This window comes from Delphinapterus leucas, chromosome X (genome assembly GCF_059928025.1).
Source record: "Delphinapterus leucas isolate spDelLeu-1000000601 "Yukka" chromosome X, BTC_Dleu_Yukka2, whole genome shotgun sequence".
In the NCBI taxonomy this organism is placed as follows: domain Eukaryota; kingdom Metazoa; phylum Chordata; class Mammalia; order Artiodactyla; family Monodontidae; genus Delphinapterus; species Delphinapterus leucas.
The window spans coordinates 119,201,424-119,217,260 of record NC_143150.1 but is presented as its reverse complement, the minus strand read 5'-3'; the positions used below and the strand labels follow the sequence as shown (position 1 = coordinate 119,217,260).

The 15,837-nt window shown below is 44.7% G+C and overlaps 1 protein-coding gene across 5 annotated transcripts in view; it reads left to right on the top strand.

Moving 5' to 3' along the window:
- Positions 1 to 2,428: 2,428 nt before the first annotated feature.
- The window catches only part of REPS2 (RALBP1 associated Eps domain containing 2), a 240,008-nt gene continuing 226,599 nt past the window's right edge, over positions 2,429 to 15,837 (top strand). For 4 of the 5 annotated variants that reach the window (XM_022562667.3, XM_022562669.3, XM_022562666.3 and 1 more), the window contains exon 1: positions 2,429 to 2,800. In XM_022562667.3, coding sequence (XP_022418375.1) covers positions 2,567 to 2,800 — 234 coding nt within the window. In that variant the 5' untranslated portion in view covers positions 2,429 to 2,566. The remainder of the gene's footprint in view (positions 2,801 to 15,837) is intronic. The other variant, XM_022562671.3, reaches the window with a different exon arrangement.

Sequence of the window (15,837 nt, the reverse complement as noted above, 5' to 3'; positions counted from 1 at the left end):
AGAACTGCAAAAAGGATAAAGAAATTCTCTTCTAAAATGTTCTTGTTTACCTTCAGCCTTAAAGGGCTATCAGTGTTTCTCTTTTCTACATTCTTATCTGTGTTTATTTTGCAGTTTGATAACTATTTCTTCTATTCAGAAAACTGTTGTACAAATAAAGACCAGTACTTGGCATTCCTTAGATACTAAAACATTTAAAAAATGCCATTTTTTCCTCCTGTGTCCTGGGTTAAAACGTTGCTGCTGTTGGGTCACTTCTGGCTGTGCCTCTCGTCCTTCATGGAGCAGCTTCCTTCGGGCTTGTCACAGCGCATCAGAGGCTGCCCCTCCCTCCTGGCCCCACCTGCATTTCTCACTCCTCACTTCCTGGGCGCCAAGTCTTTGGGACTCCTCCCTCTCCTGTCCTTTCACCTCCCCAACCCAGCCATTAGTCAACAACCATCTTGAGCCCCCTCCGTCAAGCCTTCCTGGTTGAGCTCTGGCTCATAGATTTTCTCTTTTCTCTAAACTCCCACAGCACTTAGCCTGGGGTACACAGTTTAGCACTTAATTATATATTGTCTTTTATTGTTTGTTTTTATTTGTTGTGTTAGTTTTGTCTTTCCCAGTGAGGTGGCAACACGTCTTTTTTTTTTTTTTTTAAATCTCTCACAGTACTCTAGTAGGAAGAGAGTTAATACTTCTTCATCTACCCGTAAGGGTTGACTGATGGATTGATAGGCACAGCTGTGAGACCTCCTACCCATCTCTGCAGTGCTTAATAAGTATCTGTCAAATTTATTAAACTGACTTGAGTAACAAAGATCAGCTCGGAATCTAGTATTCAGCTGGGCAAATCACACCATCTTTGCATCCATTTTCTCATCTGCAAAATGGAGATTAAAATGGGAAACCAGCCTGCCTCAGAGAGGTACTATGAGGCTTAAATAGACATCGTAGTATGAACTATATGAATGTTAGGGATTGTTATATCTCACATTTCTTTTTGCAGGAGTCACAGGGAAAAGTGGGGTTTGGCGTTTATCACGGGGCATGGGTCCCTTTCTCACCTTTGTTAGAATGGTGGGCCATTCTCAGGGAAGTCTGACCACAAAGGGAAAGGTAGGAAAAGAATAAACATGATCCCTTGGCTTCCAGTTTTCCTGAGAAGGTTTTACAGTTGTGGAAAATACAATATGGTGGTGGGATTTTGAAGCAGAAATTCCCCAACTAAGTTAGTCTTAACTTACCTATTCTTTTGGTACTCTTCTCTCCAAACCTACCGCTGTCTTAATTCTCTCCTGGCAGGTCTGAAGCAAAAAATGGTATAAGGAAATCTTAGTGATTTGGGGGATCCTCTTTCTCTATTTCATTTTTTACAGATTCCAAATGGGAAATATTACTTTGGCTATCAATTATGAATTGACATAATTTTTCTTTTTTCTTCTTATGTATCTCTCTTCACTTTTCCCCTTCCCCCCGTCTTTACCTTCCTTTTTCTTTTCCTCTCTTCCTGTCCTTGGTCCTTATTTTAGTTGATCAAAATACCAAAGTATATTTGTTATCATCAGTGCTATTTCCTGAGATGGTTTTTGTTTTGTTTTTAATTAAAATAACACTATTTGGGGTGAATGATATATCTCTATCTATCTATCTATCTATCTATCTATCTATCTATCTATCTATCTATTTATCTATCTATCCAGTGTTTAGTGTTTAACCCTGGACTGATTTTTTTCGCTTGGGTTAGTGTTTCCCAGCCAGGCTTAATGCATATACACATGCAATTCTTCCCAGGGCCCTTTTCACTCCTATTACTCTAGTATTTAACACTAACCGATGTTGTTCCTTTTTAAGGCTCAACTCCAGGTTTGAGCCTTGCCTGAGAAAGTGGCCTAACCCCGTCGCCACCTAGAACACTATAGGAGTCAATGGGACCCTGGTTCGTATGGAGATCTCTGCCCTCCAGCTTTTCAGGACATAAGGGGTACTGTCATGGAAAAAGCGAAGCCTAATTTCCCATGCCTCGTCCCTTTCTGGGAAGGGCACGGCGTGTCGTGGGCACTACACTTGCTCCAGCGTCCTAGGGAGAAAACACCACAGCCTTTCCCGCCCCATGAAAAGCACCATTCTCCAGATGGGTCTAGATGTTCCCCTTCCCGGCCAGGGAGAAGGGCCAAAGATGCCCCTCTCGCTCAGGGTGGACGCGGAACAGCGCTGGCTCCTGCCCTCTAGACTCTGCAGCGAGGGCTGAGCAGGTGACCGTCCGTAAGGCGGGAGGCGCGCGGAGTTACTTACCTGGCCCGGCGCGCACGGGGCGGGGCGGGGCGGGGCGGGGCGGGGCCGGGGTGCGATCCCAGGCCGTGATTGGGCCGTGCCGCGCCTGTCTCCATGTGCCGCGCGGCGGAGGCACAACATTCAAGTCCGGGGGCGGGGCCGGCGCGCGCCGGGAGGAAGCGGCCGCGCGGCAGCTGCGGGGCGTCGGGGCGGCGGCGGCCAAGGCCGAGGCTGAAGCGGCGGAGGCTGTGGTGAAGGCGGCGGCGCCTCAACCGGGGACGGTGCTCCGCTGGGCCCCCTTTCAGGCTCCATGGAGGCGGCAGCAAGCGGGGGCTGCGGCTCTGGACCGCCACTGCTGCTGAGCGAGGGCGAGCAGCAGTGCTACTCTGAGCTCTTCGCGCGCTGCGCCGGCGCCGCAGGCGGGGGCCCCGGGTCCGGGCCCCCTGAGGCCGCCAGGGCCGCCCCCGGCGCGTCCACCGCAGCCTCGGGCCCCGTGGCCGACCTGTTCCGGGCGTCGCAGCTGCCCGCCGAGACGCTGCACCAGGTAGGTCCCCGCGCCCCTGCCCCTGTGGGTCTGTGGGGACCATTTCTACGGGGACGGGGGGCGGGGTGGGGCGACAGGGCTGCCGACAGGCACCCGGAGGCCTTGGCCAGGTTGCGGAGAGGGGCTTCGCAGCCGGGAATGGCGGCGACGCCCTTGTCCCCCAGGGGACACCAGCCTCCTCCGCAGCTCAGCAATGCTGGGTGCGCTCCTCATCTTCCTCCCCTGAGGCTGACGGACACTCCCTCCCCTCCCCGGCCGTTTCTGGGGCTCTGCAGCCGCCCAGACCCAAAGTTTGCCTTGTTCTGGAAGTGGTGTTTGTTTTGGCTGATGTCTGGTTTAACCTCTGCTCGAGGCTCCTGTCCTTCCCTCTCCTGGGTGGGTGGGCGCTTGCAGGATTGGAACTTGAAGGGTGTGTGTTTGTCTGTAGGGCCGGGGGCCCACCACTGAATGTTGTCCGCTTTATATACTACTTGTAATATATACGTATCTACTATATATATTTGCCCGGTAACATATTTCTGCATATTAGCATTAAACTGGAAAGCCTAATGACAAATTGCAGAACAGGGACACAGGGCTGCAAGAGGACGTCTGTCAAGGCAGAGACAAGCTCCCTATTTAGGGCTAGAGGTGACCCCAGACGTCCACCGTGGGGGACAGTTGTAGTTTCCCATCTTATCATTATTTGGACTTGAAATAGAATTACAAAGTAATTGTGTCATAGCTACATCCTTTTGGCTGCTCCGTACCTGAAAAAGGAGGCAGATGATGCGCAGTAGATACTGTTTTTGTTTTGTGCTTTCCTTTTCTTTTTTTTTTTTTTAGAATTAATGACTATTAAAAAAAATTATTTTTGGGTGCATTGGGTCTTCGTTGCTGCATGCGGGCTTTCTGTAGTTGCTGTGAGCTGGGGCTACTCTTCGTTGCAGAGCATCGGCTCTAGGCACTCGGGCTTCAGTAATTGTGGAGCATGGGCTTAGTAGTTGTGGCTCACGGGCTGTAGAGCGCAGGCTCAGTAGTTGTGGCGCACGGGCTTAGTTGCTGCGCGGCATGTGGGATCTTCCCGGACCAGGGCTCGAACCTGTGTCCCTTGCATTGGCAGGGGGATTCTTAACTACTGAACTACCAGGGAAGCCTGGTGATTCTTAATATCAGGCCCCAAATGTGAAATGAACCTTTTCTTAAAAGCTGGAGTCAGTATGAACGTTAACATCAGTTGTATATTTCAAGTGGGGAGTGGTATTTTAAAATCCAGTTCCAAAGGAGTATTGAGGGTTTTATGGTTCACTTATAATATCATTGTGTGTGTAGACTTTTTTTAATCACTTGACTGCATTTTATACTTCTGGGGCATGCATACACTCTGTCTGTTTGTGAGCATAACTTTAGCCACCCTGTAATCTCTCACTTTTCAGAATTCAAGATTTCTGAAAATATAATTAGTATTCACAGACCTTAACATGGCTGTTTGTCCCTTAAGAAGTCCTTGCTATGGAGACAGTTCAGCCTCTGTTGTTGAGCAGTTAAGCTAGACCAGGTAGAGGAAAAGTCAATATTTTAAAACACAAACCACAGCTATTACATGAGGCCCTCAGAATACTCCCAAGCATAATAAATTTATTAAATGCTGTTGCTGTTTCTCAACTGAAAGAGGAGTAAGTGACTGAGGCCACACAGCAAGTAAGTGACAGCTGGGCACCTGTTAAGGCTTATTTTGTTGTCAGTAATATATGGAGTGTGATAAGAGATGGTGGGCATATTAAATATGAATTATGTTGGTTGACTTCTCCTAAGGACTTGGGGAGGGGGCTTTCCTGGTGTTAGAACTTATGCTCCCTTGAGGTGTTTAAGATTTAAAAAGAACTCAAGGCACAGTGCCATTGTATGGATGAGATTATATTCTTGATGTCTAGTCGAAACCTGCTTGCAAAAGATGCTGGCAAAAGGGGACATCCCTAGAATATTGCTTGTAGTAAATCTCTCAGAGCTTTAAAGCTCCCTTATTCAGCCCAGCAAAACAAAATATATCCTTCCCCATTAACTTAACGCAATGCAGTAACCCAATATTCTTCGTACAGGTGAACATGAACATCAAAGGCATCCTGGACAGAGAAATGTAATCAGAAGAGATTCAAACCAAAGCCAGCAGCCGGCAGCCACCTAATTTTTACTGACCACTTTGGTGGTGTGTGGTGTGGTGTGTCTGGGTGTGTGTGCTTCCAGTACACATGTGCACTCCATTTATCCTGATTTGCACTACCCCATGAGTGTTTTAGCCTTTCTTTAAACAGATGTAGATGTTTTTAGCCTTTCTCTGTTAAACAGGAACCTGTAAGTTTAATTAAGTGACCCAACAGGTATAACTGCCCAAGTCATGGAGTCATTAACTAGCCCTGGTAGTTTCTATGGTAACAGATTTTTTTTCTTTTTAATAAGCGTACAGTTAAGATTACCATAATGTTCCAGGAAGGTTGAAAATCTTACCTGAAGCAAATGTTCTATAAAAATACTTTACTTTGTCTCCTCCTTGGAATAAAAATAAACCACTATACCTATTACTTTGTTATGGAAGTGAGTTATCTTAGGGATTTTTGTTTTCAGTTGAAATACATATATATATATTTTTAATAGACTTTATCTTTTCAGAGCAGCTTTAGGTTCACAGCAAAATTGAGGGGAAGGTACACAGAGTTCCCATATACACCCTGCCCCACACATGCCCAGCCTCCCCCATTATCAACACCCCACCAGAGGGGTACATTTTTTACAATTGGTGAACCTGCATTGGTATATCGTAATCACCCAGAGTCCATAGTTTACATTATGGTTTATTCTTGGTGATGTACATTCTTTGGTTTTGGACAAATGTATAATGACATGTATCCATCATTGTAGTATCATACAGAGTAGTTTCACTGCCCTAAAAATCCTCTGTGCCCTACTTATTCATCCCTTGTTCTTACTCCCAAACCCTGGCAACCACTGATCTTTTTTACTGTTTCCAGAGTTTTGCCTTTTTCCAAAATGTCGTATAGTTGGAATCACACAGTATGTAATCTTTTCAGATTGGCTTCTTTCATTTAGTAGTATGCACTTAAGATTCCTCCATGTTTTTTAATAGCTTGATGGCTTATTTCTTGTTAGTGCTGAATAATATTCCATTGTCTGGATGTACCACAATTTATCCATTCACATACTGGAGGACATTTTGGTTGCTTTCAAGTTTTGGCAGTTATGGATACAGTTGCTGTAAGCATCTGTGTGCATTTAAGTTTTCAACCCCTTTGGGTAGATACCAGTAAGTGTGATTGTTGGATCATATGGTAGGAGTGAGTTTAGTTTTGTAAGAAACTGCCAAGCTGTCTTCCAGAGTGGCTGTACCATTTGCAATCCCCCCGGAATGAATGAGAGGTCCTCTTGCTCTATATCCTCATCAACATGTGGTGTTGTGAGTGTTCTAGATTTTCACCATTCTCATAGGTATATAGTGGTATCTTGTTGATGTAATTTGCAATTCCCTAGAGACATATGATGTTTAGGATCTTTCCATATGCTTATTTTCTGTCTTGGATTATATTTTAGTGCATCATAATAGCTTATTTTGAAAGGCGTTTTGGTCTCTTTATAGAGAGGTGTTGATGTATTTTATTTTATTATTTTGTAATAAATAAATTTATTTATTTATTTATTTATGGCTGTGTTGGGTCTTCGTTGCTGCGCGTGGGCTTTCTCTAGTTGCGGTGAAGTGGGGCTACTCTTGGTTGTGGTGTGTGGGCTTCTCATCGCGGTGGCTTCTCCTGTTGTGGAGCATGGGCTCTAGGTGCACGGGCTCCACTAGTTGTGGCACGTGGGCTTAGTAGTTGTGGCTCACGGGCTTATTTGCTCTGCGGCATGTGGGATCTTCCCGGACCAGGGCTCGAACCCATGTCCCCTGCATTGGCAGGCGGATTCCCAACCACTGTGCCACCAGGGAAGTCGTGATTTATTTTAAAATAGGATTCTAGTACTAGGTACAAAAATGTTAGACTAAAACACTGAAATTAGAAAAAGTAAATATGGATGTCTGAGAAACAGGTAAATAGTTTTTGTTTAATACTTCAAGACAAAGAGCTATAGATGTTAGAGTGATTGGTTTCCCAGGTTGTGAAGTATTTCATTGGTGTTGAAAGGCCAGCATTTTACTAGAATGCATAGACTTGGGTTGGATGTGTATTTGAGGTATCTGAGTTTCTTTTGTGCATCAGGCACTGTTCTAGATGCTGAGGTTACAGCTGTGAATCAAACACAAACCCCTGTCCTCACAGAGCTTACATTCCAAAGCAGATGTTTTATTTATTTATTTATTTCTTGCTTGCTTGCCACGGGGCCTGTGGGATCTTAGTTCCCTGACCAGGGATCGAACCCGGGCCCTTGGCAGTGAAGGCGCTGAGTCCTAACCACTGGACCGCCAAGGAAGTCCCGCAGTGCAAATGTTTTTATTTTTTAGGGCTTGAGTAAGAAAATATAACAGCTAGAACAAAAGTATCTACCTTAAACTGGCAAGTTTTCTGCTTGATGTAATGAATTAACAAACTATATAGACTCCTTTATAATATCTGTCTTTCAGGATGGTGTCTTAGTCTTTGAGAATGCTGTGCATATTTCAAGTAGTCATTATAATTAGTTTTCTTTTTTCTTTTTTTTTTTTTTTTGCGGTACTCGGGCCTCTCACTGCTGCGGCCTCTCCCCTTGAGGAGCACAGGCTCCGGACGCGCAGGCTCAGCGGCCATGGCTCACGGGCCCAGTCGTTCCGTGGCATATGGGATTTTCCCGGACCGGGGCACGAACCCGCGTCCCCTGCATCGGCAGGCGGACTCTCAACCACTGTGCCACCAGGGAAGCCCCCAGTTTTCATTTTTATTTGGTTAACTGTTTTCAGATAATATTTTTTATTGAGATATAATTGACATATGATGTATTAGTTTCAGGTATATAACATAATGATTCAATATTTGTATGTGTTGTGAAATGATCATCACAGTAAGTCTAGCTGATATCCATCAGCAAACATAGTTAACAAAAATTTCTCTCTTGTGATGAGAACTTTTATGATTTACTTTCAGTATCTTTCACATACATAATACAGTATTATCAATTTTAGTCACCATGCTATACATGACATCCCCAGGACTTACTTATTTTATAACTGGAAGTTTTTTTTTTTAATATTTATTTATTTTGGCTGTGCCAGGTCTTAGTTTCGGCATGCGGGATCTTCATTGCAGCATGTAGGATCCTTTGTTGCAGCATGCGGCATCTTCAGCTGTGGCATGTGGACTTCTTATTTGGGGCATGCATGTGGGATCTAGTTCTCCGACCAGGGATCGAACCCAGGCCCCCTGCATTGGGAGGGTGGGGTCTTACTAACTGGACCACCAGGGAGGTCCCATAAGTGGAAGTTTGTGCTTTTTGACCACCTTCACCCATTTCACTCACCCCCACCTCTGGCAACTACCAATCTGTTCTCTGTATCTATGAGTTCCAGTTTTTTGTTGGTTGGTTTGTTTTTAAATTCCACATAAAAGTGAGATCATGCATACATTATTTGTCTTTCGCTGACTTGACAGTTAACTCTTAGACTTTAAGGGAAATAGTTATGAAACATTGTTGATTTCGTATTATCAGGGGAAATTATTGAATGGGAAAAAAGCCAGTAAGTAATGTCTGATTGTTTGAGTGGCTTTGATTGAGGAAAAGAAGTAAAACAAAGCTAGGAGAAGTAGAGGATATTTTAAAAATTCCTGCGCACGGACTCACCTTTGGGAAGAACTCATATTTAAGGGTTTTCTTGTAATTCTTTGACGCAACTGTTTAATCGTTAAAAACAACTATAGGCAAAAGACAAAATTCTTGTGAACTTCTTCCAGTTGTTGGATTATTAGCCAGAACTATTTTTTTAATGCAAATGAAACAGTTTTCTCTTTTTACATCTTTATATCATATCCCTTTGTAGCATATGCTTTAGGGAGATAGAGGCCAGCATGCTAAAAGGGTAACTTGGAATATGTGCTTTTGAGATAAAGAGTGTTCTTTTTTTGTAAAAGAGAATGAATGCCAGCAGATAAAGGAAGTTCCAGAGCCATACCATTGTCTGGTTAAAAGGAGTACATTTGCATAATAGTACCTTGTTAACCCTTATAAAAAAAAATTTCTGGTGTGTAAAACTAGAGGACTACCCAACAATAAGTGTGTACCCACTACTCAGCATAAGAAGTAAAACAGCCCAGTTAGTGTGAAAGTTTCCTGTGACCCCTTCTCTGGTCCCATTCCCCTTCCTGCTCACCTCAGAGGTTACTACTGTCCTGAATTTGGTGTGCATGATTTGAAAAGTTTTTGTACTTTTATTATAGCTATATGTGTGTGTATATATATAGTGTGTACATACATGTATATATATACACATGTGTCACTAAAATGATAAATTGTTTTATATGGCTTTTCAACTCAGAAGGAGGAGTATAGTACTCTGTAACCTTCCGCAACTTGGTTTTCCTCTCATTGTTTTGTTTTTGAGGTTCGCCCTTGTTGACACAGGTAGCTGTAGTTCATTTATGTTTCTTTTTAAAAAATCTTCATTACCTGCTCTTACAACGCCTCATTTATTTATTTATTAATAAATTTATTTTTATTTATTTTTGGCTGCGTTCGGTCTTCGTTGCTGTGCGCGGGCTTTCTCTAGTTGCGGCGAGCAGGGGCTACTCTTTGTTGCGGTGCGCGGGCTTCTCGTTGCGCTGGCTTCTCTTTGTTGTGGAGCACGGGCTCTAGGCACACAGGCTTCAGTAGTTGCAGCACGTGGGCTTCAGTAGTTGTGGCTCGCAGGCTCTAGAGCGCAGGCTCAGTAGTTGTGGCACATGGGCTTAGTTGCTCCACGGCATGTGGGATCTTCCCGGATCAGGGCTTGAACCCGTGTCCCCTGCATTGGCAGGCAGATGCTTAACCGCTGTGCCACCAGGGAAGTCCCAATGGCTGTAGAGACCTTTATGCTTATGGAAAGTAGGTGGCATTTTTTAAAATATATATATAGAATGTTACATGACTAGGGAACTGTTCTAAACATGTACAAACATTCAAAATGCCTTCATAGATAGAGAAAGCACACTGGTATTCTTGATAGTGTTACAGGGCAGTTAATTGATTAGGGTTTCATAGGCTTGCTTTTTTCTAATTTTTTTAAAAATGGAAACAAGCAAACAGATAGACTAATACATTAAACTCCTCTGCACTTGCCACCCCTGCTCAACAACCATCAATACTCGGTCAATTCCATTCCATCTGCATTCCTACCTTGTTCCTTGCCCCCTCTGTTATCCTGAAGCAAGTCTCAGACATCATATGATTCCATAGGGTTTATCTTTAAGGAGGGAACCTGGGGATGGTCAGAGGGGATGGGAACATGCATGGGTTTAATACCTGTGGCTTATGGTTAAATGGCAAGAGTGAATGATGGGGGGCTTCCCTGGTGGCACAGTGGTTGAGAGTCTGCCTGCCGATACGGGGGACACGGGTTCGTGCCCCGGTCTGGGAAGATCCCACGTGCCGCGGAGCGGCTGGGCCCGTGAGCCATGGCCGCTGAGCCTGTGCGTCCGGAACCTGTGCTCCGCAACGGGAGAGACCACAACAGTGAGAGGCCCACGTACCGCAAAAAAAAAAAAAAAAAAAAAAGAGTGAATGATGGTTTCATATCATTGAGCCATTGCCAGTCTTTAAGGTAATGATGTTTGAGTACTGATTTAAAATAAATCATCTGGGGCAACCAATAGGGAGATTGAAAAACAACGTGAAGACTAGAAATACAAGCTGGATTTGAACATTGTCCTAGTTTCCCACACATAACTGGGGAATGCTCTACTTTAAGGGTATAGAAAATTGGTTTTGAGGAAATCTTGAGGTTTTTTTTTTTAAAGGCTGTGCCACACAGCTTACGAGATCTTAGTTCCCAATTGGGGATTGACACCCCCCCCCCCTTCCCTGGCAGTGGAAGCCTGGAATCCTATCCACTGGACCGCCAGGGAATTCCCTTGAGTTGTTTTGCTAATTATTGGTAACTTTTAAAAGAGGGTTTGGTTCCTTCCCAGGTTTTTTCAAACTTTCTGTTTGTTTCCTATAGGGAAAGGGTCTAGTATTTTGTATTTATATTATTCAGTACACGTCTATTAGTGGGCGACTGCCTTAGTCCATTCTGGCTGCTATAACAAAATACTACAGACTGGGTGGCTTATAGACAACAGACAATTATTTCTGACAGTTTTTGAGGCTGGAAGTCCAAGACTAAGGTGCCAGCGTGGTTGCCTTCTGGTGAGAGTTCCCTTCTCGGTTCATAGCCCTTTACTTCTCACTGTGTCCTCACATGGTGGGAAAGGCTGGGGATCTCTCTGGAGCCTCTTTTATAAGGCAGTAATCCCATTCATGAGGGCTCCACCCTCATGGCCTAAGCACTTCCCAAAGGCCCCACTTTCTAATACTATCACACTGAGCATTAGGATTTCAACATAGGAATTTTGGGAGGACATACGTATTCAGACCATAGCAGCAACCAACCAACCTGGGTTGCTCAGAACTGAGTTGTTTCTTAGGGCATGGTACTTTCCGTTTTCAAACCAAGACAGTCCTAGGCAAACTTGGATGGTAGGTCACCCCGTCTTTTGGTTACTGCACTAGTTATTTATTGCTCTGGAATGAATTTCCAGAAATGTAAATTGCAGCTTAATACAACACATATTTGTTACTAATTGTTTCTATGGCTTAACTGGGTCTTCAGCTCAGGGTTTCACAAAGCTGAAATCAAGGCATTGGCCAGGTGGCCTTCCTCTTTGCATCTGGGGACCTCTTCTAAGCTCACATGGTTGTTGGTAGAATTCAGTGCCTTGTGATTTTAGGACTGGAGCCCTCAGCTCCTAGAGGCCACCCGCAGTTCCCTGCCACATGGCCCTCTCCATAGGCAGTTCACAACATGACTGTTTGCTTCTTTAAGGCCAGCAGGAGATTCACTTTCTCCAGTCGCCTTAGATGAGCGACATCCCATCACCTTGCCATATTCTCTTGGTTCAAAGCAAGTCACAGGTTCTGCCTGCACTCAAGGGGAGAGGATTATAAAAAAGCACAGATTACCAAGAGGTGAGAATTTTTGGAAGGGGGGTCACCTTAGGATCTTTCTACCACACTTGCCTTCCAGAGTTTTTTGAAGCAGAAAATTATTCTGGTTAGCTTTGGGGGGTCAGAATAGATATGTTTTTGCTCAGCCACTCACGTCAAATTTCTTTGTCTTTAAAAAAACATTTTCATGCATAATTCATTTTCTTATGCCAAGTAGGACTGGCAAATCTTCTTAGGCATTATTTTCAATTTTAGTCTTTAGGCAATTTGTTTTTCCTCTTAACTAGTAGGAGGCGGGAAAAAAAGTGGCAAAGCAGATGTGAATGCTGTGCATGCTCACTCCTGCACAGAATAAAGCAGGCCTTTTTAACCTGGGTCCAGCTCTGAGGGGTCTTTGAATTTAGATGTGGGGAAAAAATACAGTTTTCTTTTTACTGACCCCTAACTGATATTGAGCATTTCCTTCTATTATGCATTGTAGGCAATAAACCACAGTAGCATTAGCAATTCCTGTGACTTGATCACTTATAGAAATAGAACTTTTGTTTTTTATTTTAAATTTTATTTATTTATTTTTTTGCGGTACGCGGGCCTCTCACTGTTGTGGCCTCTCCCATTGCGGAGCACAGGCTCCGGACGCGCAGGCTCAGCAGCCATGGCTCGCGGGCCCAGCCTCTCCGCGGCACGTGGGATCTTCCCGGACAGGGGAACGAACCCGCATCGTTCGTTGTGGCTGAGAGTGGACTCTCAGCCACTGCGCCACCAGGGAAGCCCCAGGGACTGGTTTTGTGGAAGACAATTTTTCTGGGGGTGGGTGCGGGATGGCTCAGGCAGTAATGCAAGTGACGGGGAGCAGCAAATGAAGCTTAGTTGCTTGCAGGCCACTCACCTGCTGTGTGGCCTGGTTCCTAATAGGAACCCGGGGGTTGGGGACCCCTGCTGTAGACACTGGCTGATCTTATCATTGTGTTAATAAACACATGTATTTCCACCACAAACTTGTTTTTTTAAATATTTGATAGCTGTAGTTCAATATATTTTGTTTATACAGTCCTGTGTATTTTAGTTTTGGTCGCGCTGCTCGGCTTGCAGCATCTTAGTTCCTCAACCAGGGATCGAACCTGGGTCCTGTGAGTGAGAGTGCCGAGTCCTAACCACTGGACTGCCAGGCAATTCCCAATAATCCTGTATATTTAAAAAAATTTTTTTGTTGGAGTATAGTTGCTTTACAATATTGTGTTAGTTTCTACTGTACAGCAAAGTGAATCAGCTCTACGTATACATATATCCCCTCTTTTTTGGATTTCCTTCCCATTTAGATCACCACAGAGCATTGAGTAGAGTTCCCTGTGCTATACAGTAATCCTGTGTATTTTAAGTGTTTACTTTTATGCATTTAAATTTATTCTGAGAAGAGGTCAATGCAGGCTGCCCAAGGGGGGTCCAAAGCACAAAATTGGTTAAGAAACCCTGCTTGAAAGACTTGTGAGGTGTCTAGAAATTCCGGTTCTACGTAGCTAATTGTTTCCAAAGTCAGAATGGTAGCAGCAGTGCTGGCAAGTCTGGGTCAGGAATGAGACTCCATAAGGCTCTTGTTCCCCCCTCCTCCCCTGTCTGTCCTGTAAGGGGGAAGGAAGCCCAGAGTGAATGGATGCTCAGCTGCTTCCTCCAGGACCTCACCCTCAAGTCCGTGCTGCAGTTCCAGCTCTGAACCGTCTCTGCTCTTGACCTTTCTGTCTGGCCCTCTCAATCTCACTTCACTCCAGAGAGCCCCTCTGGAGCACGCGCCAGCTGGCTATTGGGCCTGTTTTATTTACCACTATTATCTCTACTTCAGAGGCTGGCTAGAACATGGACTTATAGGAAAAAGTGATTTTTACAGACTGGAGAAACTCAGCTATCCTCATAATTTAATTCAGGACCAGGAGAGGCTATTAATATTAGGCTAGTAGTAAATGTTTGCTTTGACTTAATTCATTTGTAACACTTTGCCCTCAGTTTACAGAAAAATATTTTTGTTCAGCCTCCTGGGGGTGATTAAGTGTTTCACCTGTGTTAATTTACTGACTAATTGAAGTAAATCCCATAAATGCCAGCAATTAAGAATTGTTTGTTTTTTCAAAGCAGGCTTTCTTAAATGCATAGTGTTTGCCCCTGATGCCTTCAAAAGAACATATTTAATACAGTGATCTCTTTGTTTCTCCCTTAGTTCAGGGTCAGCCTTGTGAAAAACATATGATTATACATGAACAGCTTTTTGCCCCAGGAGATGTTTGATGTGCTTGCCTTTTGAGTTTGTTTTTTTTTTAGGCTCTCTTTAAAATTATTTAAGAATGTTTTAACTCCTGTCCTTTGCATACGCTCTGGTGGTCTTATGGTCCTATTACTGAGAGATGGCAATGGAAGTGAAGCAGTGAAATTAGCACGTGGATGTTTAGCTTCTTTTAACTTATTCTTTGTTCTAGATCAGGGTTTCTCCACCTCAGCACTATTGACACTTTGGGCCAGATCATTCTTTACAGTGAAGCTGTCGTATGCATTGTAGGATGTCTAGCAGCATCCCTGGGCTCTACTCACTAGATGTTAGTATCTGTCCCTTCCCCAGTTGTTACAACCAAAATGTTTCCAGGGACTTCCCTGGTGGTCCAGTGGCTAAGACGCCACACTCCCGATGCAGGGGGCCTGGGTTCGATCCCTGGTCAGGGAAGCAGATCCCACATGACACGGCTAAGAGCCCGCATGCCACAACAAGAACAACAAAAAGATCCCGCATGCCGCAACGAAGATCCCATGTGCGCAATTAAGACCCGGTGCAGCCAAATAAATAAATATTAAAAAATAAAAATAAAAAAAGAGAAGCAACCTTTAAAAAATAAACCACAAAAATGTTTTCACACATTGCCAAATGCCCCTGGGGCAAAATCTACTCTGGTTGTAGATATATGGTGTCTACATATATACAGTCGTGGTAGCCGCTACCATTTATTAACTGATTACCATGTACTTGGCCTTGTCCTATAACTTGTAGAGCGCTCATGTCATTTAACTCTCACAACCAAGCCACGAGGTTAGGTATTATCATCCTCAGTTCGAAGAAAACAAAACAGAGGCGCAGAGCTTCAGTAACTTGCCCACAGTCACGTAGATAAGTGACTTCTAGTAGTCCTTTAAAGAATTATCTGGGTTGGAATTCAGTCTTTGTTTTTATTTTTAAATTAAAAAAAAGTTTTAAAAATTCATTTTATTGAAATATAGTTAATTTACAGTGTCGTGTTATGGAATTCCGTCTTTGTTAAAGAGGCAAACTAAAAAAGAAAGGGGGGTTTCCTGATGACCTCTCAGTGGAGAGGCTGTTGCTTCCATGGCAGTTCTAAGTGTGGGAGTTCTCGCTTGAAGCGGTGATCATGTGGGCACATGTCCGAGTAGGGTTTGGACCGTTTCTGAGGTGCTTCTGTGGTAGGGTGAAGCAGAACATGGGACAGTCTCGGGGCCAGGCCGATTCAACTTTGAGGCCAAGGAAGCCATCAGCAGTTGGGGTTCTCAGGGTCCCTCAGGCGTGGTGTGCCCAGAGGTTGACTGAGAGCGGGAGCGCGGAGGCGTGGAGTGCAGTGGTGGCTGGCGGCCTCGGCCTCCCTGGTTCTGAGGGGCCAGGGGCGGGAATGTTGCTGTCAGGGCTGCGAAGGGTGCTTCGCCTGCAGGAACAGTGGTCTGGAAGGGCATGGTCATTGGCAGCCCCGTGGCCAGGAGGGCGTGGGGTGGGAGCTGAGGGACAAGTGGCCGGCTCTGTCCCCTGCTGGCTGCTGTGCTGGAGGCCGGAGGCATGGGAGCCTGCATGTGGAAGCTCACAGAGGCTGGCCTCTTGCGCAGAGTGTGGGCCGAGGGGCTGGAGGGGGCTCTGGGGGATG